General features: G+C 47.6%; 1 protein-coding gene across 3 annotated transcripts; it reads right to left on the reverse strand.

Moving 5' to 3' along the window:
- Positions 1-3,427: 3,427 nt before the first annotated feature.
- Positions 3,428-10,315, reverse strand: Pax4 (paired box 4). Of its 3 annotated transcripts, none has more exons than XM_021190773.1 (11): positions 10,147-10,315; positions 8,056-8,162; positions 7,562-7,692; positions 7,110-7,325; positions 6,746-6,821; positions 6,087-6,212; positions 5,783-5,865; positions 5,325-5,394; positions 4,823-4,839; positions 4,393-4,531; positions 3,428-3,600 (listed from the first exon to the last, which is right to left on the reverse strand). In XM_021190773.1, the coding sequence occupies exons 2-11, from the start codon at positions 8,066-8,068 to the stop codon at positions 3,464-3,466; spliced, it is 1,008 nt and encodes a 335-aa protein (XP_021046432.1). In that variant the 5' UTR covers positions 8,069-8,162; positions 10,147-10,315; the 3' UTR covers positions 3,428-3,463. The 3 variants fall into 3 exon arrangements, with proteins under 3 accessions (XP_021046432.1, XP_021046431.1, XP_021046430.1); XM_021190772.1 differs by having other exon boundaries at positions 4,393-4,534; XM_021190771.1 differs by having other exon boundaries at positions 4,393-4,534; positions 4,823-4,878.
- Between the last annotated feature and the right edge of the window lie 3,026 nt (positions 10,316-13,341).

The following is a 13,341-nucleotide window of genomic DNA, read 5'->3' on the forward strand; positions in this document are numbered from 1 at the left end:
GTCATAAAACCCAAATCACTTGCAGTAAATACAAAGTTACTATAAAAATAAGTAGAATGAGCAGGGTACTGGTGGTGGCAGTGACGCATGCCCTTAATCCCAGCACTCAGGAGGCAGAAGCAGGAGGATAGGATCTCTGAGTTCAAAGCCAGCCTGGTCTACAGAGTGAGTTCCAGGACAGCCAGGGCTACTCAGAGAAACCCTGTCTTGAAAAACAAACAAACAAACAAAAAACCTAAATAGTTAAACAAGCAAGTAAATAAAATAAAACCAAAACAACAANAACAAAAAGCACAATGAGAAAACAAAGTAATGCTATCAGATCCTGGGTTGGCTCCCCCTCCCAGCCCGAGCTAGCCCCGGCCTTTCGTTAAGGTTAGCACCTGTTAAGGAGGTGCTAAGTACATCCATATGAGACTGTCTCCTGATATAATCAGAATTGAAAGGATTAAAAAGAAAGTTTCCTCACTTCTGTCTTGTCTTGCTATTATTTAAGGTATCGGGCTCCCTCCTAAAACTGACACCCATGTCCCCAACCTTGGGCAAACTGCCCCATATGACAGCAAGTGCTTACTTTTAAAATCTACCAACAGAAAAGCAGAAATAAAAGCAAGATACTTGCTGGGCAGTGGTGGCACACGTCTTTAATTCCAGCATTTGGGAGGCAGAGGCAGGTAGATTTCTGAGTTCGAGGCCAGCCTGGTCTACAGAGTAAGTTCCAGGACAGCCAGGGCTACACAGAGAAACCCTGTCTCAATAAACAAAAAATTTAGAGAGAGGAAAATGGTTTCAGTATTTCTTTTTCAAGATATGTGAATTTATTCTTTAATATAAAATAATAATAATAATAATAATAATAATAATTTAATATTAAGTAGAAAACCCTATAGAGTCAGAAGCCACTTTTCCAAGAAGACATTAAACACAGACTAGTGCCAGGCCAGGCAGAGAGGCGTGTGCCTTTGGTCCCAGCAACCTGAGAGGCTCAAGCAGGAGAATGACTTGATCTCAGGAGTTCCAGGTTATCCTGCGTAACATGAGATACTGCTGTAAAGCAGATCTTATCTAAAGAGATAGAGGTTTGCAGGTCTTTCAATACAGAACCTCTTCTTCCACATTCTGTAAACACACACACACACACACACACACAGATGAGCGTGGGAAATGTGTGTGCACTGGGATGCATATGTGTGTGCAAACACACCATCTTATGCCCAATTTTCTGCAAGGTACCCTTCATTCTTTGTTTGTGTTAACTCGTGAGCCTCAGCTGAAATGAGACAGTTCTGACCATTGCTGACATCAATCCTGTTGCTAACGTGAGAGGCTTGTTCAACTATGCTGTGCAGGTAGCTATCCCATAGCCGTGCCGATTTTCCTGGGCAGCTCTATGGAGCAGACCTCCATGTCAAAGGCAGAGAAGTCCGGGGGAGGGGCGTGCTGCGCTGTACCAGTCGTTCAATGGCATCCAGGGCTCCACTGTCCTATAACTTTCACTGCTGGTGGAAATGCTCCATAGTTTTTCCTGTCCGGAATAGTAACCACAGCTGCTGTGGTGTTTGAAATGAGGCTGGATCAGGTGGTAGCTAACTTTGTTTTAATGTGAATAGGTATGAATAGATAGCTCCCGAATAGCCAGTTTTGGGGGATTTGATAACAGGACCAGGTGAATGGCAAGCTCTCAGTCAGTGCCTATCCTGGGGTGGGGGTGGGTGGGACATAACCACACCCCCTGCCCCCCACCCCACTGTTACATCCCCCCCCCAGAAGAGAATGGATGTGTTGGGGATCTGCAGCACATGCCTATGATTCTAGTTCTTGGGAGGTTGAAGCAAGAGGATCATGAACTCAAGGCCTGGTTGGGATTACATAGGAAGAGAGGGAAGGAGAGAAAAGGGAGAGAAAAAGAATTCAGAACTACAAGCCTATCTTCCTTTCCAAATATCCCCTCACATAACTTCTTTTCTCTAGCTCAATCCCTTTCTTCACATCCCAAGATATCTAGGAGAGAGACGTCTGGAGCTTTTTTTTTTTTTTTTTTTTTTTTTCAGACAGACTTGAGAAGATCTGGGACTCAAGCGCGTCCCTGGAGCGTGTATAAGCACGAAGGCAGAATCTCAGAATGTTATTTCCACTCTGCTGCTATGGTAAAAATACATATGCAATTAGATAGTTGTTTGTTTATTTAGAACAAAGAACTATAGTATTGTTTTGCCAGTGGTGCACACCTTTAATCCCTGCTTGTGAGAGGCAGAAGCCAGGCGGATCACTATGTGTTTGTGGTCAACCTGGTCTGCATAATGAGTTCTAGGACAGCCAGGGCTACATAGTGACACTGTGTCTCAACAAAGCAAAGCAAACAAATGAAGGAACTATAGTAAAGCTTCTTAGGAGTGGCTATAATATTATGGTTAGTTATGTGAGTAAGATTCTTTCTTGTTTGTTTATTTACAAACCCATGGAGGACTTAAGAGTGAAGTGTTATGATGTAATATGGTATGTGTGAATGTATGACCCCAACACAATATATATGCATATATATATATATATATATATATATATATATATATATATATATATGGAATTGATAGATTCATTACTACATAGATAATTATGACTGGATACAATGAATGTATAACAATGCATGTATACATAAATCAAGAGAAAGATAGATAGTGGATAGGTACAGACAGACAGGCAGACAGACAGAGGCATGCTGGTGTTCATGAGGAAAGAATGATAAATAGCAAGAACTATTACTAACATCTAAAAAAAGGTTTTTTGTTTTTTGGGGGGGTATGAAAGGTTTTGTTAAATTTTTTTATTTTTTTTATTTTTTTAAAACATTTATTCATTTATTATATGTAAGTACACTGTAGCTGTCTTCAGACACTCCAGAAGAGGGCATCAGATCTCGTTATGGATGGTTATGAGCCACCATGTGGTTGCTAGGATTTGAACTCCGGACCTTTAGAAGAGCAGTCGGGTGCTCTTACCCACTGAGCCATCTCATCAGCCCTTGTTAGTTTTTTTAATTCTTGAGAGTTTTATACTGGTGGACAATGAAATGTGATCATTATAGAGGCCATTTTCCTCTTTTCTGTATCCCTTCTAATACATCCCTCCCCCACCTTCATGGCTCTTTCTTTCTTTCTCTTTCTTTTTTTTTCCTGTAATTTTTTATTAGATATTTTCTTTATTTACATTTCAAATGCTATCCCGAAAGTTCCCTATACCCTCCCCCGCCTCTGCTCCCCTACCCACCCACTCCCACTTCTTGGTTTCCCCTGTGCTGGGTCATATAAAGTTTGCAAGACCAAGGGGCCTCTCTTCCCAATGATGGCCGATTAGGCCATCTTCTGCTGCATATGCAGTTAGAGACACGAGCTCAGGGGGTACTGGTTAGTTCATATTATTGTTAAAAAAAAAAAAAAGGTTTTTATTACTGCCGAATAGAGGCCTCTTATGGCCAGTGCGAGCAATGGGTTGACGGCACTTGTCCTGGGCCTCCAATCAGATGATGCACAGGATGGGTGGTGAGGCAGGGCCAGGCAAATTCCATGTATGAGGAGGAAGCCACAGGAAGGAGGGAGTGGCGGTCTGTAGGGAGGAAATAGTGGCATCAGATCCTGCCCATCTCAGGGCCTCTTACCTTGGCCCAAGTCTCACAACAGTGCAGTGCCAGATGGGTTAGGGCTGGAGTGGCACTAAGGCTAATGACAGGGCCAGGGGCAGGAAAGAGCAAAGGTGACAATGGGAATAACACCATGCAGGGCTCAGGGCAGCTTGGATTTCTCCCACTAATTTATTCACTATGGGTATATATGTTTGTGTACAAATGCATGCCTGCATGTGCACAAGAAGCAGAGCTTGGGTTTACACACACACACACACACACACACACACACACACACAAACACACACACAAATGTATCCACTATTTGTGTGTTTAATGCATTTATGCACACAAATATGAGCCACAACACGCATGTGGAGCTCAGAGGGCAACTTGTTGGAGTTGATTCTCTCCGTCTACCATGTGAGCTTCTGGAATCAAATTCAGCTCATTGGGCTCAGTAAGGAGTGCTTTTACTTGCTGAGTCATCTCACTGGCACCCGAGCTGGTCCTAGAGACATCTCAAAGTCTCTGAGGCTGAGACAATTGCCTAAGAGTACACATACACACTCAGATCTCAATACCACTTCCTTTACCATCTGCAGGGATCAGATCTACCGTAGATTCCCCAGCTTTAAAAGCCATCCAAGGAATGAGGGAAGCTGTTTTAAGAGATGCCTTTGGTATCCCCAACTGGTGAATCCGACCACCACAGAAAAGGAGCCAGCTAGCCCATCCCACATCCTGTAGGATTGAGACCCATTCTTAATTCTTACCCCAGTAGGGTTGGAGACAGGCCTGGGATGAGGTGTCCCTGGAACATCTGCCTGGTGCTGTCCCGAAGCATAGCTGACAGAAGGAAGGACTCAGTGGTTCCAGCACAGGCAAGGCAGCTGAGGGTACACTGCCGGGGGACTGCTAGAGAAAGCAAGAGGACACCCTCAACTTCTAGTGAGCCTCCCTATTTGGAAGCCTGGGTAAGAGGACTGAATGACCCACAAGACCACCTGCCTCATCCCCAAACCGTGTCCTACACCCCAGAATAGGATGCTATTCACACAGGAGTCCAGGGGATAGCACTTTGTAGAAATTCACTGTGAAAGTGTTGGCGGTCCATGGGTTTTGCCTATGTCTTCATCAGAAGTAGAAGAGGCCATGAGATATCGGTCTTCCCAGTTCATAAACTGCCCTTCTCCTCCCAAGTACCTGTGCAGAGATGATCCCTGGAGAATTTTTTGGTACCATCAGGTCCTGGGAAGCACCTATAAGGTGAGGGTGAATCCACTCAGAGGAAGAAATAGGTATGGGGACCTGGGCTGTGGTAAAACACAGAGATTCCAGGAAAGGTTGCAACTTCTTGCCGAGTTTGGAAGAGGCAGATGTCACAAGCTTAGACTGTCTTCTTCCCAAAATGGGGCCTTAGGAAACTAGGAATAATGGTTAAGTCCAAGTGATGATTCTGGGGACAGAGCAGCCCTTAAGAACAGGCTCTATGTGTGCCCAGGATCTAGCACAGAGCCAGACACATGAAGAATGCTATATAAATATGGATGGATGGATGGATGGATGGATGGATGGATGGATGGATGGATGGATGGATAGACAGACAGACAGACAGACAGACAGACAGACAGACAGTTGATAGATGTAGATGGATGGATGGATGGATGGATGGATGGATGGATAAATGGATGTGCACAGAAATCACCTGTAAGCTGTGTTTCCCATTTCAGCTTCTCTTGCCTGCGCCATTTGGCTCTTCTGTTGGAAAACCAGACCTGAGAAAGAACAGGGACTGTCACTAGCTGTGTTTTCAGCACCTGGCACCAGCTGTTCTTATCATGTGTCCCTGGCCTGGACTCAGAAAGTAGAGCCTTCCTCCATTCTGTCACCCTCACCCCTGGCTCCGGCCTTTGCTCTCTGTCCTTTTCCTCACCAAAAAGGCTTGTGTGGGAAAGAGGAGAGAGCAATTGACAGAAGGCAAGGAGGATTTCATCTCTCTCTCTCTCTCTCTCTCTCTCTCTCTCTCTCTCTCTCTCTCTCTAACAAGTTTTTCACCCTCTTGCTTCCATCTCTACCTCCATAGACCTAAAGCCCTCATCACCTAGCCAGTATACATTCTTCTCCTTTACAGATCCCTCACACTGTGTCCCAGCGCTCACTCACCCTCACCGTGTCTTCAGGCAGAGAGGTGGCAGCAGCCAGCTTTCCACGGGCCACTGAATCTGGATACTGCCCACGCTGGAACTCTGTAGAGACAGAGGCTGCCACAGTGAGGGTAAGGGAAGGAGAAAGGTATGGTCTCCTGTCAGTCCCCACTCCCTACTTCTTATAAGCCTAAGTCACCCTTCTTCCCAAGGCCACACCACCCACAGCCTGGACCCCATCAGCCTTTACCCATAAGTCTCAAGGCTGTTGCCTGGTTGCCGTACCAGCAGCATCCTTCCCACTGTCTACCCAAGCCCAGCACCTTTCTCCAGTGCCTCGGCTTGTCCTGGGGAGAAGATAGTCCGATTCCTGTGGCTGGTCCCTGGGTGGGGACCTCGAGGAGCCTCACAGTTACCGTGGGGACTGGGAAGAACTGGAGCCAACACAGCTGCAAAGGAGGGCAATGTCTTACGGCCTTTGTAGTGCTGACCTTTCTGGTTACACAGGGTCTCTCACGTGGTAACCACACAGGCACAGAAGCAGAGCAGAGCTAGCGGGATGTGACATTCCTTAACAGTGGCTACTCAGTGGAGTCAGTAGCATGGCACTACTTAGAGAAAATAGAGTTGCTCCAGGTTTGAACGACCCCATAGAACATGGAGGAAGTTCTGAGAAGCTAAATAGGAAGCAGAGGAAAGGTACAAAAGGCCCAGCCTGGCCCAGCTCTTAGCAGAGACTGAATCTAGGAGTTAGGGGATGTAGGCCCTGTCCAAGACATGCCGACAACTGGCAAGTAATTTCGTTTTTCTGAACTTCCATAGTCTACCAAGAGATAAAAAAGGCACATGCTGGACCCTTCTTAAGGGATCGTTGAGAGGGTGATTCACAAAACAATGAGAACTCATGATTGGCAGAAAGAAGAGCTATAAAATGCTAAGAAACTTGGCTTCGATGATCTCTGGCGACAACTCTAAGACCCACCTGGTGATCTGAGTTGAGTCCAGGGCAGTCTCTGGTCTTCCTGTAGTGCCCGAAGGACTCGATTGATAGAAGACACCTGGGGTGTTGGGGTACACATTGGGAAGACAGGATATAGGCCTAGGATCACATCCTATAGAGATCCTTTCCCCTCTACTCAGCATCCCCAGAGAAACAGCTTGACACTCTCCCCTGCCCCATACCTCCTCCTTTCAAGTGACCACCATCACATTTCAGAAGATACATTTATGAGTCAAAGGCTGATTCTAGTTTCCCTCAACTCCAGCCCCAGATACCCAAATTGCCAAGGAAAGGGGGTTCTTCTCCCCCAGGCTTGCAAACCCCAGGGTAGGGAGAGGGCACTTACACTAGGAGCCTTGTCCTGGGTACAAAGCCCTTCAGCACAAAGCTGGCGTTGGATCTCCCAGGCAAAAAGAGCAGGGTACTCATCCTTTAGCTGGGCAATTCGAGCCACCACAGCAGGCGTGGCCAGACGTGGTTTGCTTCCCCCAATACACTTGGGTTCCAAGACACCTGTGCGGTAGTATCGTCCTAGGATCTTGCTCACACAGCCATTAGATACCTGAGTGTGGTGAGAAGAACAGGACACAGAAGATATGATGGGCAGAAGGAAGCTACAAGACAAAGTGAGCCTCGCTGAACCGAGCCATAGAGTTGAGAGGTTCATCTCATCGTGGGGCACCTAGAGCTCCCCTTTCCCACCTCTAAGAGGGTCTTCTAGGAGGAAACCCTATGAGCCCAACCCCAAGCTGCTGCCTGGTTCTTGTCTCCATCACCGAGTAATGGGTTTGGCACTACCTTAAGGCTCCGTGAAATGTCACAGGGTCGCATCCCTCTTATTGCTAGCTGCACAATCTGCTGCCTGGTGTCCAAAGGAAGGGGCCGGCCATTCACAAAGAGTCCCCCAAGCTGATTCACACTGCTGAGTCCTAGGTATGAGATGTAAGTGTCAACACACGGCCTCTGTCCAGTTCTCACCCACCGTGGCAGAACGTTTCTCTGGTCTCGCAGCCTGGCCAGTCACCATGCGGTATGACTTTTTTTTTTCTGAGACTGTGCCCACCTTTTCCCAGGGTCCCCCAAACAAACCACTTTGGCGGGGGGGGGGGGAGCTTGTTTTCTCCTAATCCAAAGGATTGCAGAGTAAAGCATAGAGGGAGAAACTGGAGAAAAATTAGCTTAGGGCACTGGCTAAGGACAAATGACATTGTGTTGGTGGAAGCCAAGACCCAAGGGCAGTGTTCTATCCCTGGACCCTTCTATCCTCTTCCAACTTCTCCCAGACCACTTACCGTCCTGCCGCATGCTTCACACTGGTATGCCTCACAGAAGGACAGGGAGCCAGCTGGCAAGCTGAAAAGGGGGAGCTCCTTCTAGAAGTTTCTCTTTGGGGCTGGTTCTGCAACAATAGAGGGTTACATGTGGCCTCTTGAAATGGTCATGGGATGGAATGTTTATGACAGGGCGTCCGTAGGGTGGCTAACACTAAAGCATTAGTGTATTCTTAAGTTCTTATGTACTGACATCACAGGGTCAGCCGAGGACTGGATCTTTTTCGATATCCTGATAAGGAAGTGGAAGGGGTGTAGAAACTAATTTCCCACCTATCTGTTAAAGAGGGGCAGAGAAGCAGAAGGGACCGTCCTTCTCAGTACTCGGGATTTTTCTTCCCCAAGTGGACAACTTGACATCTGGCCCATCATAAGCCTTCTCAGTCCCTGGTTGACACACTTGAGCCAGAGACTCTGGTTCAGGTTTCACTGTTGGACAGTCCCGAGTCCAGTTTTCCCAAGTACCAGTCAAACGCTTCCTTCAGAGCGCTTCAAGGAAATCCAGACTCTTGTTTTCTGTGTTCTCCAGGAAGCTCTTGGGGGCAGGATTTGGGGCTCAGCTCTACCTCAGGTCCTGGGCATTGGTCCCACACATTGGAAAGAGGTGCATAAAGCCTAAGGTGATGGCTTCTCCTACGGGACACACCCCCTAGCAGCTTCTAAAGTCACTGGAGCTGTGGATTCTTTTCAACAAAGTCTAGATGTCACAGTGAAATTTCATTTTCAAGGGCTACCTTCCAGGCATCGCATATTTTGCTAACATTTCCTGACAGCATTTTGAAAGGAAGGGATGTTGTCTGTTTATGGGAGCCGAAGCCATCTTGAGCACAAGAGAGCCTGCACAGCCGCCGCCACAGTCATGTCTTTTCTGCTTTCATCAGCAACTTAGAGGAGTTGAAGCTGTCTCCTTTCATGCCTGGAATCTTGGCAGAGCTGTAGGTAACTCCAGGGGACAGCTTTATCCATGGAACTTTCCTGAAATAACCACGCTGCCTTGGCTCAGTTAACTCCACAGCAATTACTTAGTGAATAGGGCATTAAACACGAGAACATTTGTTGGTTTGGAAAGAAGTGAGAAAGGAGAGAGAGAGAGAGAGAGAGAGAGAGAGAGAGAGAGAGAGAGAGAGAGAGAAAGGCAAGCTTAGCATGCTGAGCATGTGAAGAGTTAAGTTATGCCCAGAAAGTGAGCAGGGTTAGAACATCAGCCAAACCTGAATCCTCGATAGGACTCTTTCCCTTTCAATGTACCAGGAAGAGGAAAGTATCCGGAGTGAAACATGAAGACTCCAGAGTCCATTGAATCTAAAGTGCCTGTTACTTGTTTGTTTTTAAGCATCTAGAGGCACGCCCCTTTAATCTCTTATCATTCCAGAAACTCAGTAAGAAAATTGAATTTTTTTTCTAAAAAATAAATAAATAAATAATAATAATAATAATAAGGCATCATTTGGGGTTAACATAAATCAAGGCCACCCTCTCAGAGAATAAAGCTGGAGGCTCAGAAGCCAGTCGCTGCTAGAGGTCAGCATCTCTGGCTGCTGAGCATGAGATTCTATTTCTCTGTTCTCATTCCTGCTTCATGCTTGCTATTAAAGAAATGGAGAGGGGAAGGTTGTGCTGGGAATGTGAAGGGTAGGGAATGCAAGCTGAGACTACCAGCCCAGTCCTGAATCCTTCATAAGGGACCAAGGGTCAGACTCACTGTGGAACACAGGTTCAATATCCAAGTCTAAAAAAAAAAAAAAAAAACAAAAAACAAAAAAACCCTCCAAACCCAAATGAATCGTGCCCACAAACAGAAACTCACAAACAGAAACTCTGTTTCCAGTAGCCTCCCTCATCTCCCTCATGGCACCAGTATACTTGATAACTTGTCAGAAAAAAAATAATAATACCTGACACTCAATAGATGAGAAAATAGGTTAAGGAGTTGAAAGAGCAGAAAAGTGCATAACTGTAAAGACAGAGGAGGGAGAAAGTTGAGTTTGGCCACACAAAGACATGGGGACAGTATGGGAGACAGAACAGACAATGAGCCTGCTGGTGAGCTACCTGGATGGAGGAAAAGAGGTGGGAATTCCAGGAAGAGATCTCGGGGTCCTGTGCAGGCTCCAGGGTTTGCTGGTGGTCTGGTCTTGTGACAGCCTCCAGCTGCTTCAGTCCTGCCAGGGGGTCCAGAGCTCCCCAGAGCCTTCACTCAGGAGCAGAGGGCAGCCTTCTGGGAGTAGCCAGTGATGTCACAGGCCATGAGCAGAGGAGGAGGAGGAGGAGGAGGAGGAGGAGGAGGGAAGTGTGCATGGGGCTGGCTGACACTGGCCCCGAGGCAGGGTAACCCACAGCCAGTGACCCACTGTGTCCTTCTGTGGGGCTTCGGAGTCCTCCTTGTGGCTATCGACCCTGAAGGAAGTATAGAGGCATTCAGACAGGCTCTCTCAATCCAGAATGTACCCAAGCATGGGCCAGTGTTCTTGGAAGGAATGAGGAACATGGAAGATGAGGCACTTCAGACTATGTACCCAAAGTTTCCCATGCATCGAAACACAAAAGAATATTCCAGGAGTACTGATATCATTTCCCAGCCCTCATGCACACGTCTGAGCTTTTAAGTCAACCCCCAGGTCATGTGTGTATTATCGCAAAAGATCAATGATATGTAGCCAGATTGAGTATGAACTGAGTTGGCTTCTAGAACCTCAAGAGAAGGAGAACTGGTGGAGAAGAGTGTGCCGCATAAATCAGTTGTCTCCAGAGAGGATTGATTCCCGTCCATCCTCCTGTTGATTCCTTGACTGAAATGACACAAAGGTGAGTTCTTGCCTGGAAATAGGGCCATCCTGGACTTCAGGACACTGACAGTGGAAGGAGTGGGTGGGAATTCGTGTCTGAGGATGACTAGAAATGCATGTTTCTAAGGACACACACACGCACACACACACACACACACACACACACACACACAAGTCTTCTTTCTTCCATCTCTGGATATTTTCAAATTCCATTTTACTTAGGATTTGGTACATTTAGATTAAATAAAAACTGATACTGTTGTTCACACAAAAGACACCTCAGATTGTCTGGGCCATTGCAAGGGTGAGAAAAACAGTGTCTGGGTAGGGCAGGGTGCTGGAAGTGAGCGTGGACCACAGTGCTTGGAAATCGTGTTGCTATTGCAGACGAGGTTCGATAGATGCTTGTAAGGGTGTGAAGGAGTAGATGTGGAAAGCCTTGTGGGTCCATTGTATATTTCAGAATCTGTAACTCGGTCACAGAAGTGAGACTCAGGTAAGCAACCCTGATTTATTGAGACTTTAACAATAGACCTAGAAGTCAGAAGAGAGAACAGGAGATCTCATTGCTTTGGGTTTGACAATAGAAAAATGGATATCGAGCATGAACACCTGGATCTTGGAATTAGAAACTGTTGTCTTCCAAAGCCAAATGTATCACAGAAATGGGTCTTCAGTCTTACCCTGACACATACTCCACTCCCCTTCCAGTCTGCTCCAGCTTCTTCAGGCTGAGCCAGAGCGCTGGTGTAGAGGGAAGACTGCAACAGATAGTTTCAGCACCATGGGCAGGACAGCACGGGCCCAAGTGCAGGGAAAGCCCTTCCACCAGGGGCAGCTGGGGGCTTCTCGGCAGGCTGCTTAGCTGTGTCTGGTGAAAGGAGGTTCCTAAGAAAAGGGTAACCCTGCTTTCGGTCTCCGCCTGCCTTATTACTTTCTTTGGATCTGTCCTTGCATCTTGAAGCTCAAGGCTCATGACCTGACTGTCTTTTCCTATAGACAGCTGCCTGAGGGTGTACGTAGGGGTGTCAGGGGGGAGACAAGGCAAGCCCTGGCAGATGGTGGTGGCAGCGATTTCCCCCATAAACTACCCTCTCGCTCAGTCTTTACAACAGGCTCTCGGGGCTGAACAAACAGAAGCTTTCGACCCAGAGGTGATAGGGAGAGGAAAAAAGGGGAAAGGGCCCTGGCGGGGGGCCTAGCAAGCCCAAAGGCTCAGTCGCTCAGCCCTCTGCCCAACGCGCCAGACTGTTTGAGGAGCAAATATCTGCCTTCACTGTCTGACTCTCCCAACTGCCCCCACCGGGTTTGGGGCTAATTGTCCCTCATTAGCTGGGCCCAGTCCCCAGGCTGCTGTCAGCCCCCGCCATCTGCTCACAATTATACATTAACTCAGAGGTCTTGTCGCACGCCAACGAAGCTGTGCGCCCCTCTCCTGGGCCAGCCAAGGCCATTCCAGCTCCTTCTTCATCTGGATGTAGAGCCTGGATCGTTGGCTCCTGCCTTTGGGGAGTTCCTGGTTTAGGGGCCTGTGACTGTGGTAAAAGTTCTATCCTTAGTAGTGGTGGCTGAAGTTCCTCCCTGCTTCCCTCGTGATGCCAAAAGGCGACCCACCCGTGCGTAAAGCTGGAGAGCACAGGGCGCGGCAGGCGCACGGGCCCGCTGACTTTGTCTGGCAACTCCCCGGGAGCTCTTGGCACCTTTTGGAGGAGGTGATGCCAGTTTCAGGCGGTTTTGCTTCTCCCTTTGTGTAGGCTATGGGGTCCTGGTCCTCATCTTCCCTTTCTAAAGAGAGCCCTAATCTCTTGCCAGCCCTTAGCATTTCAGAGCGCACGCGCCACAAATCCAAAATCATTCTCCTTCAGCTGGCACTTTCCACTTTAAAGTCCAAGTGGTTCCTCTACTACAAAATTATAAGGGTTCTTCGGATTCTCTGGATTTTTCTGAGCGTGGGAGTCGCGCTAAGGTGACACTCTCCACCCCACAAAGGTTCGTGCAATCATTCTATTCCCCTAGACAAAATTTCCCTTCAGTGTCAGAGCTCTGTCCACCTGCAAGCCCCTGTGTTGTTCAGTTTAGATTGTACATGGCCAGGGTCCCTCCCTCTGCTCGCCCCAGAAAGGTAGTAAAAAGCGCACCCTCCACCCTGTTTTGGAGTAGGAGAGCAGGGGAAAAAATCCTTTCCTCTGTTCTTTTTTCTCAAAGAGCTCCTAATCTCTGAGTTCATACCTGATCCAAGTTAGTTATAGGACTAGGGCAGGTCGGGTGGTGTGGTGAGTCTGCACTTCCTGAAGAGGCACTCCCCACAGAAGTTCTGAGACACTAGAGCTACCAGCACAAGGAGAGACCATGAAGCTCACTTGGTGTGAAAGGATGGTCTAGAGCTGCCAGGCCAAACACTGTTCCTGCAGTCACAGTAGAATCAAAAGGTGACATTGTGCCAGCCACCAGCTCTGCAAGT

The sequence above is a fragment of the Mus pahari genome, chromosome 2, assembly GCF_900095145.1.
Source record: "Mus pahari chromosome 2, PAHARI_EIJ_v1.1, whole genome shotgun sequence".
Classification (NCBI taxonomy): domain Eukaryota; kingdom Metazoa; phylum Chordata; class Mammalia; order Rodentia; family Muridae; genus Mus; species Mus pahari.